This window comes from Ostrinia furnacalis, unplaced genomic scaffold (genome assembly GCF_004193835.3).
Source record: "Ostrinia furnacalis isolate ACB-3 unplaced genomic scaffold, ASM419383v2 OfSCF6075, whole genome shotgun sequence".
Taxonomy (NCBI): Eukaryota; Metazoa; Arthropoda; class Insecta; order Lepidoptera; family Crambidae; genus Ostrinia; species Ostrinia furnacalis.
This window is the reverse complement of record NW_021136314.1, coordinates 583,368-601,440: the sequence shown is the minus strand read 5'-3', so window position 1 is coordinate 601,440 and position 18,073 is coordinate 583,368. Positions and strand designations below refer to the sequence as shown.

At 36.6% G+C, this 18,073-nt stretch overlaps 2 protein-coding genes across 4 annotated transcripts; both read right to left on the bottom strand.

Annotated features, from left to right (window-relative positions):
* Window positions 1-1,136: 1,136 nt before the first annotated feature.
* On the bottom strand, window positions 1,137-17,422 carry BmorPDSN (acyl-CoA Delta(11) desaturase-like). 3 transcript variants are annotated; one of them, XM_028317199.1, is made up of 9 exons: window positions 17,346-17,422; window positions 8,241-8,397; window positions 7,555-7,685; window positions 5,941-5,972; window positions 5,307-5,480; window positions 4,216-4,401; window positions 3,786-3,892; window positions 2,341-2,452; window positions 1,137-1,759 (listed from the first exon to the last, which is right to left on the bottom strand). In XM_028317199.1, exons 2-9 carry the CDS (start codon window positions 8,380-8,382, stop codon window positions 1,675-1,677), a joined length of 969 nt encoding a protein of 322 aa, XP_028173000.1. In that variant the 5' UTR covers window positions 8,383-8,397; window positions 17,346-17,422; the 3' UTR covers window positions 1,137-1,674. The 3 variants fall into 3 exon arrangements, with proteins under 3 accessions (XP_028173000.1, XP_028172998.1, XP_028172999.1); XM_028317197.1 differs by lacking the exon at window positions 17,346-17,422 and adding an exon at window positions 13,384-13,596; XM_028317198.1 differs by lacking the exons at window positions 5,307-5,480; window positions 17,346-17,422 and adding an exon at window positions 13,384-13,584 and having other exon boundaries at window positions 1,622-1,759; window positions 5,767-5,972.
* LOC114361945 (uncharacterized) lies at window positions 9,645-11,827 on the bottom strand. Its single transcript, XM_028317173.1, has 2 exons — window positions 11,728-11,827; window positions 9,645-10,470 (listed from the first exon to the last, which is right to left on the bottom strand). The coding sequence occupies exons 1-2, from the start codon at window positions 11,825-11,827 to the stop codon at window positions 10,034-10,036; spliced, it is 537 nt and encodes a 178-aa protein (XP_028172974.1). The 3' UTR covers window positions 9,645-10,033.
* Window positions 17,423-18,073: the final 651 nt, after the last annotated feature.

Genomic DNA, 18,073 nt, shown 5'->3' with positions numbered 1-18,073 from the left:
ATGATTCACGTAGTGATTGTTATAGTTGATCAAAGTTGTTGTATTTGAGCAGTACAATACAATAAAGCCTTTTTGTTTGATGTAATAATTATAAAATTTGTATTTGGCAGGCATTGGATTTGTACGAAAGAAATCAACTGGAAAATTTGAAAAGGCTCTAGAAATAGAGGCATCACAATTACAAAGCTGAAAATGTAGTCATTATTTTCATAAAACCTGTAATATTCCGTTTCGGTGGGGGAATTTTATTTTCGGAAAGTGTATCTAACTGAAATCACTGAGTAGATAATGACTGGTAGGCTTTTAACTTCAAAAGAAAAGTGTTCATAGAAAATACTGGTATAGTCAGCGTAAAATGGTTCGTGACACCCAACGTGGCCAAAAACAAATTGGAAAACATCCAGTTATTTGGTTCAAAATAATGGAAACCTTTTACCTGGAAAGTTTTCTAAAAGGCGCTATTTTTTCGATATTTCGGCTCACGCGGAATCCATACGAGGTCATACATTGAAAGCTATAAAAACATCAATTTTCAGAACTGGTAAAATTAACAAATGACTGGCGAAATTTTTGGTTACTTGTGTCACAAACTACTTGACTCTGACTGTACCTGTCATTGAAGATTTTATTCTTTTGCTGGTTTTATCAAGAAAGAGAGAGTAAAATAATGTATTCTGGTTGTTTACCCATATTCCTGAAAACGTACTATAACGTCATACTTTAAATTATACCTGTATAAGTAAAAGCTTATTTCTTTGTTCAGCTACTGGCAAAAGGAGTTTGCGTTAAAATCCTTCCTTATCTACGAGTATGACTTTCATGAGAAGTTTTTCCTGTATAATTATAATAACCCCGGGCGTTTGGAAGAATAATTAATATAATGGTGTTTTAATGAGCTCATTAGAAAGTTCCCAATTGACTCCGTTTTTGCTGAAAACTCATTTTACGAAACGAAATCAAATAGGTAATGAGTGTGTTCCTAGAGAAAAATCGTTTTTACCAAATGATCGGCAGAAATGTATCCTCAATTGACTTTTCTTTTTGAATAGGTACTTGAAATTCACTGCACGAGTAATCGTAGAATTGAGTAATTGTCTAAAACACTTCATTAGTAAGTAATATTAATTTGTTTGTAATTGCTTTAATTAAATGTAATAAAATAGAAATTGTGAATGTTTACACATTTGACTTTACATTAATATCCTAATTAGAAATTATACACGTTTACAGTCACATTAAGAACTTAGGCATATTTCTTGACAATTTATTTTGTATTGAAGAAGTTAAAAAAGTATAATTGAAAATTGTTTTCATGCTAAGACCTATGTAGGTACCTATCTGATATTCCTGTTGACTCCTTGGTATGTAAGCTAAAAACATAACCCTCCTTCTGGCGCAGTCGGGTAAATAGTTGTATCGGGAGATTTATTTATTTTCTTTATCATGATGTTATATCTGTCAAAATAAAGATTCAACTACACTCGCGTGCATATATCGCCATCGCTGGCGCGATCATAGGCCAATGACAGGTCGCGCTACCCATGACAGTCCACGTGACCTGTCATTGATCTATGGCGATCTCACGTATTGGTGTGGTTGAAGTATAAATGAAACTTTACACTTTAGTTTATACTTTACTGGATATTAATAATTGTATCTAAGTATCAGCAAGCATCAGCCTCGTTGTAGATAATGGCCCGCGGGAAGGCTCTGTTTCGACACAGCTTCGTCTAGACACGTCTGGACAGGACGTTTCGAACTGAAAAGTTTGTTAATTAATTTATTTGTTAAATATTAGTCGAAACTTTACTTAGTACTAACAGACTAATTAGAAAAAAAACCCGGCATAGTTTAAAAATAATTTTAACGAGCTTTTTTTTAAAAATAATAACTCGAACAAAATAACTGATGTACCGTCTTATTCCAAGTTTTATTATGCTTGCGTTTCATCGAGCGGAAAATTAAGTTAAGTTAATAAATATCGAAAACATTTATTTGTATTTGGCCGCGTATTTTATTACATTAGAATTTTTTTTTCTCAACTTACATTAGAGAACTTTTAGAATATTAAGAAAAGCAGTTATCAAACAACAATTATAATTTTTGTACAATGATCGTAATTTATTTACGAACTATACTCGTTATAATAATACGTTATAATACATTCTATTTTGCAATAAAAATGTGTAGTCTGATATGCTGTCGATTCTACATTGAAATAAGAGATTTGAGACTGCAGAAGATTGAATTGAGTCTCAGGCTTCACTAGGGCATTATAACCTTCTTTCTTTTGTTATGTAATTAAAAAAATATCATAATAATGGCAAAATTGTGACTTACTTAGCTGCTTCAGCGAGAGCTTTTTGGAGTACCGGTGTGTCTATAGTCTTCAAGTCTGTGGCCAGGTTCAAGGCCGCCCATACCCGGATGAAAGCTGTGGTGCACCCGGAATCTAAAAAACAAACATATTTTATTCAATTTAGACCACTGGTGGCACTTATGAACGTCAAATACAGTTAAAAAAAAAATTAGCCCTTATGAGGCACTTTACATGTCTCCATATGGGCCCTACGGAACAATCTCAGTCACCACTAGTACAACAAAACAATTGTGTTTATTTCCAAATCCATGCCTTATAACCCTGACTTCACCAATAGGAGGAGGAAAGATATTGTTGCACATGCTCCTAGATTTAAAACCTTCTTTGCAAAAAAGCAATATGATAGGCGTTCTGTGTATCTCTATAACTTACTTATTAAGGAGATTAATATTTATGACAAAAATTACTTCGAGTGCAAGAATCTTTTAATGAAATGGCTGAAGCCAAAATCTTATGACGACATTGAGACAATCTTAAACTAAACTAATAAAATTAAAATAAAAATAAAAATAAAACACACATGTACACATTCACACATACACTCACTCACTCACATATACACTCTCTCTCTCACACACACACACACACACACACACATACACACACACACACACACATACACTCACTCACTCCGCGCGCGCCATCCTCCTTACTTTGTTACTACAGATATGTTACTTAGTATACCTAGTTGATATTATGTAGTATTAGTGCTTACTTTTATTTTTGTATAAGTACCTATTGAATTGTATTTACGCACACATAATATTCCAAGGAAGAGCGATGTCTCCTGGCACAGGCTTCTTTAAGCTTAAAAGGAGGCATCGATCATTATTAATTATAAGCAATTCCGCTGGTAATGAAATAAAGATTTATTATTATATTATTATTATTATAGCTCTTAACCAGACTTAAGAGAAAATTATATTTATTGGTTTTCAAACTTATGTTCACAGCTTAAAGTTAAAATTGGTGTGAGGTCTATTTAATTAATTTAAGCTCTACGTTGTAGGGTCAAGTTTGTTTATACCCATAGTAATAGTCAGATTTGATGTTAAATTTGTGAAATCTGGCGGAAGATTAAACTATTAATTAATTTTAGTTCAGTTTGTATAATAACAAAGTTATTAGGTTCTGTGTGTACTCGTAGCATGAAATATGATTGTCTATTATATTGTTACAATAGAACATTAGAAAACCATAAAAATATTTAATTAATACATGCTCGTAAGATTAAAGATTTTATTATTATTGATTAATTTTGTGTGTAGGTAAGCTCTGCACTCGATTTTGGAAGAAAATAGTTGGTAGTCTGATGTACTATCGCCTGCACTAAGCTAATACGGATACCACATTCATTAATTAAGTTAACTAAACTAAACTTAATTATGTGTAGGTAGGTCCTTACCATAAGTGCCATATTCGTCTGATTTGTAGTCATAAGGCATCATGTAGTGGTAGTGAGGCCAGAATGTCTTGGTTAGTATGAACAGCCAGTTGGAATCTGGTGGGCATCTAAAAGATAGAAAACAATTTTAAAAAATATAGGTAACACAAGGTGATGAAGGATTATGTGGAGCCACCCTAAAATCTGACGCTAAAAGATTGCTACATATAATGAAGGTGGACGAAGTGCCACTCGAATCTATCGATAACTACCACGCTTTAAGATTCAACTTTGTAAATAGCGCAAAATATCCAATTCATAATTTTATTTACTGAAAATCAAATCTGCATAGAACTCCGTCGAAAATTGCGCTATTCATATCGAATTCAAAGATAGTTAGCGCCAGCTGCTGGCTTCAATACTATACTATAATGGGTAAGAACTTGCTTACTTTTCCCCAGGCTGGAGTCCCCAAACGCAGATGCCGCTTTCCACGAGCCAGGAGGCGTGCAGGATGACGAGGTACCGCGCGAACCCGATCACGAATACTGCGCTCAGGATGGAGTCATTCCAGTACTCGAGCGGAGCGTTCAGTGGCAGCAGCACGAACAATATACCGTACATGATCCAGTATGCTCTGAAAAATAGTGGGTTATAATCATTGAAGTAATATTACTACGTAGTACATTATAACTCAATGGTTATAATAAATACAGATTACAGAAACTAAAGGGAGATGTGACAAGGGGGCGGGGCCGGTGTCACAACAATATGCCCTAAAACAGAACACATTGCTCGTGAAAGCAATGATGACAGCGGCGACGTCATAATGTAAACAGTTTACATTGTTCGCGTAGTAGGTTCGAACGATGAGTACTAATAGGTACCGCAGTGAATAATGGGCACATATTTTGATCACTTTGTTTGTGTGAATTTCTAATGCGACACTGAGTTTCGAACTCAGCGCATTAGTTGGTTATAACATAATTTGAAATAAAATAAGTTATAGGTATGATTTCGTAGCCGTTTCCATTCCATGTTGCAGAAACTTGTTTCTAATTCTATGTACTCTTATTTCTCTAAAATAGTTCCGTTGCTAGCGACACGTCGCCTGAAGTTATTTCATTGAAATAGGTATGTACACACGTACGAGTACATACCAGATGTCGTCTGCCGCTGCGTGTAGACTACGAACGTGAATCTTATCTAGATTTTTTGGTCGAATGCTCGCACAAAGGGTTTCAATTGCGCTGTATAATTTGAATTAGCATACAGATCGAACTTTAAATGGCTTTAATTCTATCTCGAAGAGCTTTTAAATTGATAACGAGTTTTTTCACATCACACATGAATCACTTGAAAAAAGAAAACCTTAGTAGGCTTTGAAATTTGATTATGATATGGGTCAGTCTTCGCGCTTTGTGTGATTTGTAGCAATAATTGTGCAGAATTCGCCGTCAACCAAAAGAAGGCAGAAGCAGAAAATCCTCTTTAGCTATTAGCCTTCATTTGTCTCAATGTTAGACGGGGCATAAAACTCACTTGCTCTGGAAGACCACAACAGGGTCATTGTCAAGATCCGACATGTCGATCTCGCTCTTGAGCTTCTCCTGGAGCGGGCTCAGCTTGCGCAGGCGCGCGATGACGTGCGCGTACCCGAAGCCTCGCCTGTAGTCGAACGGATCCGCGTCTGTTGCGAACGTGGCGTGGTGCAGAGGTCTTAAGCTTTAAACCAAAAGAAGGCTAGAAGCGAAGAATGATAACCCTCTACAGAAAATAAGCCTTCTTTTGTCCTTTGATCTTGATAACTGGTATCTCTCACTTGCTCTGGAAGACGACGACTGGGTCGTTATCCAGGTTCAACATGTCAATCTCGCTCTTAAGCTTTTTCTGGAGCGGGCTCAGCTTGCGCAGATCCGCGATGACGTCTTCAGCTCCAACAGAAGCCTTCTTTTGTTGCAATGTCAGAAGGGATATAAAACTGACATGAATCGTTACTTACTTGCTCTGGAAGACCACAACAGGGTCATTGTCAAGATCCGACATGTCGATCTCACTCTTGAGTTTCTCCTGGAGCGGGCTCAGCTTGCGCAGGCGCGCGATGACGTGCGCGTACCCGAAGCCTCGCCTGTAGTCGAACGGATCTGCGTCTGTTGCGAACGTGGCGTGGTGCAGGCGGTGGTACTGCACCCAGTCGTAGATTGTGCCCTGAGCAACAGGAATAAAAAATAATAATTTATTTTATTTTTATAAACATCAATCTTTTAAACTGCGATCTCCAACCCGCCTGCCAAGCGTGGAGATTATGGCAAAACCCTCCACTATAGTGGAGGAGGCTCATAGTCCAGCAGTGGACTGTAAAGGGCTGTTGATAATGATGATGAATTTATTTTTATGGATAACAAGGCAGGTATTTGACCGCAATCGCACCTGGTGTTAAGTTAGATGCAAATAGTAAGACACGGGTCTTAACGCGACGTTTATTAATGAGTTACATTATGTACTCACGGCATCTCGTTTCGGCTGCGATGCTGCAGCCGTTTAAGACCCGTGTCTTACTATTTTAATTGAAATCGAATGCGAACGTTTAAAATCTTAAGCTAGATGCAGTCTAGGATGCTACATTATCTGCCCTGTAAGTGCCTGTTCACGCTCGTCTTAAAAAGGCCCGGATTATAGTGTACGGGAAAGACAGAAGCAGGCAGTGAATTCCAGTCCCTAACTGTGTAGTGTAACGAACATAGAATTAAACGCGTTATTAATCTAAGGTAACAAAGTAACGAAGGGTTGGCATTGCGTGAACGGTTGGCAGGAAAAGTTTTGGGGAGACCATTCCAGCAGTAAACGTCTTTCGGCTGACAAAAATTGTAGTTAACAAAGCGTTTCTTAAACTATGTTCTAATGTACAGCTAGGGCTAGGAACTACACTAACATCTAAACTTTTGATGTAGGAATCAGTCTGCAGCTTTATTTAAAATCAAATCAAGTCAGATGTTGAATCAATTATTTGCTTACAGAATTTCAGATTAATATAAAAAGTGCAGTTTGAATTTTTTCATTTTATTCTTCGTCTTGTAGGTAGGCTGTAACAGGCTATAGATGACCCACGCTGAACTGTCCCACCAAACTCAATGACAGGGGGGCGCTACCATCGTTCGACTATATGGTTTCCAACATGGCAAAAATCAGAACCATTGATCCGGTATTGACGGTGGCGCCCCACTGTCAATGTCATGCATAGGACAGTTCAGTATTTTGGAACTATAACAGCTAACAACCCTCTTTCCGTAATTTTGACGCAATCAAATATGATTGTCGTTCACTTTGGATTTAATGAGTCCGTCGGGCTTCAAAATCTCTTTTCGCAATGTTGAATAGAATGAAATTGGAAAATTAAAATTTTAATGTAAGTATTTATAGAAAAAAAAACATACCAACCGAATTGAGAGCCTCCTTTTGTTAAAGTGAATCAACAAAAACGAATCAAGGTACAATTCCAAGACGGGCCGCAGACCGCAAACTGCAACCGCAAACTGCCAATCTCTATGCTATACGCGCCGCGCAGCTGCAAGTCGCGCTGCCANACCTACCATGAGTTTACGATAAGACAGTGTGCTCGCTAGCGAGTACGTCAAAAATCTCTGTGAAAATTTTGTTTCTTGAAAGTAGCCGCTAGGGGCGCTGAACAATATGTCATACAAGTAATGTCATTTTTTTACGCAGTCACTAGCGAGCACACCTAACGTAAACTCATGGTAAGTACACAGATTTCATAGAGTACTGTATTTACCTGACCCGCCAATGTTTGGAATATCATCAGCGCGATTCGAAGCCCAGTGCTGGCCTTGTACGCCCCGTGGGCCCAGAGTCGGTGGGCGCCTGCCGTCACCCCCAGAACCGCTACTGACGATAGCACCACCACTGGAATACATATGTTATTATAAGTACAATGGTAGGTATACAAAAAGAAACCCTATTGGCGACAGAGTTAAATTTTGAACAGCCTCTTTTGCTCAATATTTGAGCAGCGTGTAGCTTTAGGCACGGGCCATGATTTGTTGCAACTTAATTACGTAACTTAGGCTGAGTTTCACCATCTTACTTTGACTTTAACAAACGTCAAAAATCTGTCAAATTCCATACAAAACACAGCGGTTATCGTCATAGTTACGCTCAAAATTAGGTGGTGCAACTCAGCCTTAGTATAGCTTGCCACCACGTTAATCTCTCGTTTGTCAAACACTAGCTTAACGCAATAAATTAAATTAATCTAAAGCGGATGCTTTAAGTAAATACCAATAATTGCCAGACGTCTCATCGCGGTACAGTACGTTTAGAGGTTGCAAAGCAATATGTGATTTCAAAATTACGTAATTCTGAAACGATGATATAACTATAATTATGTATATTTAATTTAACCTCTATTTCAAAGGGCAGAAAAGTTTCCAAACTGATGAAAATAACATCTTTACTTACATAACAATAGAGTCATCCATTTAGCTTCGAATATAACCAGCCATATACCATAAAAGGAAAGGAGGTGGATGTGAATGAAGAACAGAACCGCTGGCCAGTTCGCCTCTCTCACTTTACTTAGGCTCGTCCCTTCTGACTCCATTTTATGTGCTCGACACTGCAAATAGAAAATAACAGGTTATTACTGCTTGTGCTAAAAATGTACATAGTAGATAGATAGACATACAGAATTCAAGTCTCTATTTTTAATTACATGGATTTACGCTACTCTGATAAATGGGAGATAATGTATTATATTTACTATCTTAAAGTGCATATAGCCTGTAGTTGCCAGATTAAGTTTAATACATTATTAATTTTGATAAAGTTGCATAGGTACATCTACTTGTTTTGTACCTTTATCTTAGGGACTTAACAGAACCGTCAGGAATAAGGTCAATAGACCAGCAAAATTGATGTATTAACAAATTGTAACTAAACTATGTTAATAATACTCAAACTGTGATTTAGTAGAGTACACCGATCGATGATAGTTTGGTGTCAATATTATTCGCCTTTATTTGTTAGCGAAATTGCAAATCTCTATTAGCACTGCACTTTGAAGCTCTCGGCATCTATTAGAGCTGTGTATCGATCTTCAATTTGTAAGCCAATCAGGCGGCGTCATACTCTATTGCATATACATACTTAAAGTTGCTTGTTTATGCACTAAGCTACAAACGACCTATATCAATGAGCCTTCCGTTTGCAAGCGTTTGCGTAAAACCACTAATTGGTATTGTTCGGTAGGAATCATTACTCTCACAAGATTAGTCAATTAATTTAATGAATTATCAGGATATTACGATGAAAAGTAAGTATGTGTAAAAGGCTTTTGATGAGTTCAATTTGAAAACATTATTTAACAATCAAGTAAAGGCAATTTTTCAATCTAATGCAAAAAAAAAATGCTCATTTAGGTTATCAAAGGTTTTCGCAAATAAAATTCTGCATCGGAAATTAATCGAAATCAGTACAAAATTAATCCTTCAAGCTCCGCGAATCTAGACACAATAGTAATCAATTGTTATGACATTAATTAATGCCGTCTGGGATTCAATCGGTTAAAATAAGCTTTCACTTCTTCAAGTTATCAGTGCTTAGACTTCTCGGAGTGACATTTATTTTTGTAATGGTATTTTCTTCTTTAAGGGTCTATGCACACCACCTTTTTTAGGCGTAGTCGACGGTTGTTTTACAATCGTGATTGTTGAATCGTGGTTGTTTTACATTGATTTCCTGCATAAATCGCGTACACAGCGCGTTTCAATTGCATGGAATGTGTGTCGAAGGCGCCTAAAAACGCGGTGTGCAAGGACTCTTTTTTTTTTCGGTGTTTAAAATGCATTGAGTTGCATACCCGCCGCTGTGGTCAGGCGACGGGTTATGTGGGGCTCTCCCCTCCAGAAGGGAGGGGCCTACCCACTAAAAATCCACCATCTCCGTCTCGCTGAGCATAGATGGGAGCCGGTGTAGCGAGGCCTTTCCCGACATGTTCCACCTATGCGCAGACCGTCTGCTATGCGTGCAGACTCCATCTTCGACCACGCCATCTTTTATTTTTACAGTGACAGTTTTTTGCACTGCCACTGGCCACTCGGAGATATACAACTATATACAAATTAATGATACAAATGTACAAAGTGCTTATCTATATTTACATAATATACAATGGAGGCCAGCGGGTAGGTGTAAAGGTCTATCCGCTGGCACTCATAATGGACCTTACGCTATGACTAGTATTTGACTAGGTGTCAGAGACGACGCGCAAAAGCACGTCGCCTCCGGCCCAACCTTCTCCGCCGAGCAGGGTCAGCGAGGGGATCTACCTCCCTGGCTCGCTCGGCTTCCTCCTTTGCCGACATAACGGTCTCGCAAAAGATTTTCACCGCGTCCCATCCGTTGTCACTGTCGACCATGGCTCTGACCACCGCCGGCAGTGTTACATCCAGTCCGATATGTGCGCGTAGCGCAGCTCTTTGTTGTGTCCATTCCGGGCAGTCTTCCAAGGTGTGCTCCGCTGTATCAACAGCGGCGCCACAGTGGTGACATTGAGGTGTCCTCTCCCGACCAATACGGTGCAGGTATTTCCCGAAGCAACCATGCCCGGTCAACACCTGCACCATGCGATATGTGAGAGAACCACTGCTCCTCTCTACCCACTGTCGTAAGCAAGGTTGTAGAGCGGCGACTGGACCCTAGGACTTTGTTTCTTGAGACGCTACTAATTAATTTATTTTTGTAACAATGTTCACCCCTCTTAGTTGTAAAGCGTAGGAGTTGGCCCGATATACGTATTCCATTATATTATGTAGCTAAGCTATGTAGGTACTTCAAAAGTTTTAAAGTAATTCAAAAGGATTCCACAGGGCTCTCAAACTCTACAGAATACAAAGCTTGCTTTCTCATAGCTATGGAACTTAGCCTGCCACGGTGCACTGGTAAAGCGATCTATAATATCGATTCCAAGAACTTTGTTTTTATAAAGACAAAAGAAATATCGGCACGTTCTTTTCTCTGCACTCTCGCGAATTTGTTTTTCAAGTTTCCGCTTATAAACCAAAAAAAGAGGTGTTCACCGAGCCATTTTAAATCCTATGACTTATAATTAGAAGAGAAAAATATGTAAAATTGGCGCCTAATGAGCATAATCCTTTGGCAGCGTTGCCTTATAATAATATTTTATATTATAGTACAAAAGCTGAACTGTATGTGAATGGTATAATACTCATAAAACACGAGTAGATTAAGAAAAGTGCGCAGTTAAAATCAATATCTTTATCTAGTTCTTGCTAGTTGAAATAGACTCTACAATGAAACCTTGTCAAGAAAATTAAATTAATTTTGTTTAGGTAAGTGTATTTGATAGAAGAAAAATAAAAGTTCCATCTGAGTTGAAAAAAAATAATTAACTTTTTAAAAAAATAAAACCGACTTCAAATGCGTGAACACAAAAAAAATTAAAAAAAAAAAATATTGCGTATAAAAAAGTTCATCCCCAATTTTCCACCCTTGGGGGTGAAATATTTTCTTCAAATTCGCATGAAACCACCCTTTTGATAATACCTATTCAACAAAAAAATAATCGTTCAAATTGATTTATAATCGGCGGAGATATTGCGTATAAAAAAGTTCATCCCCAATTTTCCACCCTTGGGGGTTGTTTTTTCTATTATTAAATTTAAATGGGACCACCCTTGAGGTATTACCTATACGCCGAAAAAAGATTTGTTCAAATCGGTTCATAATTGGCGGAGTTATCGCGTAACAAACATAGAAAAAAAAAATATACGGGTCGAATTGAGAACCTCCTCCTTTTTTGAAGTCGGTTGAAAACTAAACTATACAATAGTAAGTAGGTAGCTTGATGTCGCGTGGATTTTATTATTTTGGGCTTCGCAGCCTCGTTGCAGATATTAAAAACTTGTGAAGTTATTGAAAATATTGCTTTCTCTGCTTATTCTCAGCATTTTATCATCACCAAATGTTATCATCTTCATGAATGGTTTCTGTTTTAACTTATCGTCATCCATCATTATATCTATCATCTTAGTATGTATTTATTTATTATATTATTTTATATATTATTTATGTATGTGTATTATGTAGCTTATTTGTTTTGCCGTCGCTTTGTTTTATTTAATTTTTTTTTTGTTATACCGCCAAACTAATTTTTCTGCATAACCCAAAGGTAAACTGGATGAGAATGCCTTATGGCATTAAGTTCGCCTAATGTTAATATTTTTGGCATTGAAGTATAAATAACCAAGTTAATTTGGCATTGAAGTATAATTAACCACCTTCGGCCTGATCATCACTTACCATCAGGTGAGATACAGGCCAAGAGCTTCCTCGTTGTGGAAAAAAAAAAAAAAAAAAAAAAAAAAAATTTTACCAAATAATATCAGAAGCAGTGTTGAGTACATTCAAAAGTTATAATTAGAACGTGCAAAAGAGTCAAAATTTTCTATATCTTTAATTATAAACCATTAGGTTTGAAATTTATTTTGGGAACTTCTTACAAGAGGCTCTTGCCGCTTCGAAGAACTCTTATCCAAATCTTAAGCACCTTCAACTTGATATTTCACGCCAAAATGCCATGGCAGGTCACCATCGATCCGATAAGTAGACGCAAATGATTTTTCTCATTAACTTGGGTTTAAGGGATTTGCGGTTGAGTCAAAGTGAACGCAGCCCGCACGGATTGCGTTCTTTGCTCGTGCCCGCACGATGAAATTACATCAATACATATAGACCTATGATGTTGTTCGTACAGGCTGCGTTCACTTTGACCTTTCAAATCCTCATTCATTTACCTGATGTTTTCTACGCCAGTGCTCACGCAGAAAACGTATTTATAAGTTACCTATCAATAATTGATTTCTTTGAAACCTATCCGAAAATAGCAACGAACACTTTTTGTGCTTTTGTATATTTTCGCCAATCATTGTAAAGCTACAGGGGGTCGATCAGAGAGCTTTTCCCCTTTGTAATAGAGATTAGATTACTTTTACTGGTATTTTCCAAGTATTTTATGATAGCAGTTTTGATTTAGTTACTTAAAACTTTATTGAAATTAAAACAAAGTACATATAAAAGAATGCTTTAAATGGTATTCTCTCCAGCAAGGAGAAATAACTGAAGCTTTTAATTTTGCACAATTGAAGCTTTTTGTTTAAAACATGAAAGACTCTACATCCGGTACCGCCAAATATTGTATATTTCCCCTACCCGCGTGCTATTTAAACGTCATGCTCTCAAATACGATACAAAATCGGTTGAAGAAATCAAGAAGTATGTGAGTTTTATATTTTTAAGTTTTTAAATTGTTTACGAAATGAGGCTAGTGCTTTAAGCAAGCAAAACTTCTTCTTCTATGCATTCTGGTTAACATGAATAGTTAAAAATCCTACTAAATATACCATAATTGCTGCGTTGTAGAAAACATGAAACCTAAATGCTCAATACCGTCGATTTTAGCTAAACTTGTTTACCAAGGTTATTACGTTGGATTATTATATTTATCGTTGTTATTGCGCTTGCAATGGACATAATGAATGCATGTGGCAGGTAGTCTAGAAAACAAAACAAACAATGATCTTACCTAATTATCCTTGAACTTATTGGCCACTGGATTGTTATTCACTGGACAATGCGGTAACTATTTCGAAAATGCTTAAGATGGCACTGATGACGTATCACATAACACATAATCTTACGTGGAAAGTTGAAATTAGTTCACGTGTTAAATCATTTTATTTGATGCCATATTACGCGTCTAACGACCGGCTGTAGGTAGCATCGACTGCGCTTAGTATTCGTGCAGTATCATGTTTCCTGGCATTAACCTTACGTTTCAATTACATCACTAAGGTTACTATAATTAAATGCGGCTATTGAATTATGCGATTGCATTCAAGTCACGTCATTAGAACAATGAAATATAAATTAACGTTTCACTTTGATTATTAAAATTAAAGAAGTCACTTTAGAAGATGGTTTCAGGATTTTGGAATATGGGTATTTGATTCCTAAAAAGTACAGTAATGTATGCTTACGTCACATCTTTAAATTACATCAATTGCTATTATGTGAACTGTATAATCTAAAATACATACTTAAAATTCAATATTCATGTCATTCACCATGATGTATAGTCGCCAGTAATAATATTTAGCAGTGTTGCGAGCCAAATGTAGAGTCACCTTAAAGACTAAATATATTTAGCATGCTAAGTTTTATGAGCTAACGAACGAACGAACGAACGAACCGACGAAGTAAAGACGTCGTTCGTTTTTTTTGTTCTTTCAGCCAAATGACGTCCACTGCTGGACAAAGGCCTCCCCTAAGGATTTCCATAACGACCGGTCCTGCACTGCCCTCATTCAGGCTCTTCCCTCGACCTTCACCAGATTCTCGATCCACATCCGCCTTAAAGAAAAATCGTCTTTAAAAGAAAGCTATCCTGCATTGATAAAATTAATCATATATCTCTGAATACTTCATCCATAAACAATACCCATGGAGACTTTTCAATATTATTATTTTCGTTGTTAAGTACCTAGACCACCTGTACATATGTAATATTAAAGTTCGATTTCAGATCGTGATTACTTCGCCTTACTTAAAAAAATAGTACTTAGGTAGATCATATCGAAATTAACACGAATGTAGCGTTTATTAGAGGCATTTCAGTGTTGCGTCACACACGCACTCTGGTTAGTTTCTCTACCTCTATTTAGGTTGTATATTGCTATAGGGCGATTGTCACTTGGTCACTCGGTGTCCTATATCGTAAGAGCGGTTTCAAATCCAAATCAAATAATTTTTTTTGCAATTGTAGGTAATGTATTACTTTCGTACTATGTCCGATCTGTATCCATGTCAATACGGCCCGTAGTAGAACTATTTTTAACGGTAGTTTACGCATTAGATCCGATATCTTTCATCCGATTTCTCTAGAAGTTTTCAAGACTGTATATTGACGAATTCGGATCGAACGAAGTGTTTTCCACACTTCAAAGTTAAAGTTAGATGGTGCAACCCAGCCTTAGAGTTGAGAGTTTCAGTTTTGTTGGCTGATTAATCTGCAAAGGACTTAAACGGGGCGATATTTACCTAACTATGCCAAGAATTGCACTGGTCAAATATTGGACTTTGCTTTTGGGAAATTCATTCAANACTTACCCTATGTCTAACCAGTTAGTGCTTCATTAGAAAATTTAAGGTTGAGTTGCACCATCTTATTTTAACCGTGACTATAACCATAACCGGTGCTTTTTGTATGGAATTTGACATAGTTTTGACGTTTGTTAAAGTTAAAGTTAAGATAGTGTTACTCAGCCTTAGTCATTAAAGCTTCAGATACGTTTATTTACATATAAATCAAACCTATTATTTTTTATTTATTATCGCGTTAAGAATTTAAGTAATTTTGTTACGAAAGATCCTCTTGTACCCTACTACTTAGTGTACATCGGATGTCCGGCGGAAGATTTATGTTTTCTCAATTAAATATGATACGAAGATATCGTTTTAATTAGCTATTGATTACGACTAACAACAAAAACATCCCCTACTCTGCTGAAAACATACGATAGTATTCTTTTGCGTCGTGAAATTCACATACATTCAGGAAATTTTATCAGATATTATGTGTATTGTGTAAGCAGAAGAAGAGTTCTATCATAATTCGTTTGTAAGGAGAAACTTTTATTGGCGGTTAAGCTGTAGATCCTGGCTACACAGGAGTTGCAGCGGTGGGAACGAGAGGTGGGAATAGTCCTGTTGTAAGGGAAACTTGTAATGTTAACTTGTTAAAGCTAACAGCTGTAAGTTTTCCTACAAAAAAATTTCAGTAAAGTAGTTGCCTACACGCAGGATACTATTACACATATTTTTGACTTTAAATGTACTCTTAACTGAATTTATGAGTCCATGTTAAATGTGATCATTTATTAAACGGCGTGTTTGAATAATTTATAGTTTTATTTACTTACTTTTGAAAATATTTTTTCATCAAATATCCGACTTACTAATATCCGCTATACTTAGGTACATCTACTATATAAAAATAAGTCGGGTTTTCCTCCCTGACGCTATAACTCCAGAACGCACGAACCGATTTCCACGGTTTTGCATTCGTTGGAAAGGTCTCGGGCTCCGTGAGGTTTATAGCAAAGAAAATTCAGGAAAATTTAACAAACGAAATTCCACGCGGGCGAAGCCGCGGGCGGAAAGCTAGTATTAGATAATAATAAAACTATTACCTGAATGAGTTGCGTGCAAATTAATCCGATTATTTTATGATCATTGATACATAGTAAGGATTGTGTGCACGCTTGCACATTGGATGCCCTACTTATAATATTCTACGTAATATCTTACTCAATATTTTTAAGGTATAACTAAATCGATTATAATGCCTTTAGATTTAGACTGACACACAACTATCTTTCCGAGAAATAAAAAAGCGCATTACTCAAATAACACCAAAATATTACCTGCTGATATGGGAGAAACCGCTAGTTTCTACTAAACTATTATACGAGAAACCGCGAGTTTCTACTAAAATTATGGAATTGAATGAATGAATAAATAAATAAATAAATAAATAATTAACTCGACAGTGCTTCCTCTACCGAGCCATTACCGAACTAATAATTCCGCTATTGATATTTCATTTAGGTTGTAATAAGTTAATGCCTGGAGCTGAATTATTTCCATTTACATTTGCTTTTGAGCGTGATCTCTTAAAGTTAATACATTTTTATACAGAAATAAATTTATTGATTTATTTATTTATTTGAATTGAACCCATTATTAATTTAACAGGACGTTGTGGAAATCCGTGGAAGTTCTTTGTCCAGCTGTGGACGGTATTAGGTTGGGGCAATGAATCCGTTATCAGAAAGATCCTGTGCATTATTGCGCAAATGTTTGCTATCCCAAATGAAACTAAAACAAAATTGGTAAAATAAAAGATCAAACACTAATTAAGTACAATGATATTGAGATACTCAAAACATAGGTGGGATACGAGTACCCACCTACTTAGTTTTCGTTTGAATATTCAAATAAAAAAACACATTGTAGTGTACCTATTTAAGAAAACTTCCAGACGACTGTCTGCGTATTCCTATCTAAACTAATTAAGTCAGAAAATTCTCAAAATACTACACTTTAAATCGTCTAGTGTCTATTTTTAGGAAGTGCAACGTACAGCGACAACTCATCAGACTATTCATTTTTGTTACAAAATAGCCTGCATTACAACGAGATAAGACGCCACTGTGTCTAGCTTGATGTGCTGTCGTCCGTACCTATACGAGTTTAATGATAGATACCTAGGTGTAGAAGCCTCTAAACACCAGAATATTAGCTCAGTAGGCCTAGGATGCGCACAATGATAACCATTTATCGCGCCATTTTGTCGATTTTACGCGACAAACCCATTTACATTTGTTGTCTAAAATGATCGATAAGATTTTATCTGATCACTATGAGTACTCGTATAGTTATGCAAATAGATAAAAATGGACGTATTTATTTGAACTTTTCACTTACCTTGACTATTCCTTAGAATCCGTCCGTATGTCCACGGCCAGGCCGCCCAGCGAAGTGTCGCCAGCAGAGCAATCGCGCCAAATAATTCATTCGCTGAACTCGATGTCAAGTCGTATTTTAAAATGGTAATTAACTTGACTTTGTTAGTGCGTAAAGCAATAGCAACCGAGTACAGAAAGTATGAGCATGATTGTAGTAAAATATAACAAAATTTAAATCTATAACATTTTGTTCCTATTAAATTATTCAGTAAGTATACCTATGTACTCGTATTACGCAATTACGAAATACTGACCCGTATAAAAATACAAGCGTGTTACTGAAATAGTAACTTAATTTAGCATAAACGTTATAAAATGATTTTAGCTAAAATATTATTCAATTACGTTGTTATCTTTAGTACTCTATTTATATTAGTACCTAGTATCTACTCTTAATAATTTATTTTTCCTTCCAATGTGAGTGGTCGAACTTTGGACCTTTGGGCACACTTTGAGCATAGACAAACACTTGAAATAGCAGAGCCGAAAATACAGATACACACAGGATTAAGGCAGATGTACGACGATCGGTTCTATTTTCCACGAGAAAAATCTATTTTCTGTAAAATGTAGGATTTTCCGGAGAAGAAAAGCCGGTCCTTATGTAATTTTAAACCACCGACGTTACATCATTTATTTTATTTCTGTATATATCGATCGAAATCGACATTAAATTTCCTGCCGTTG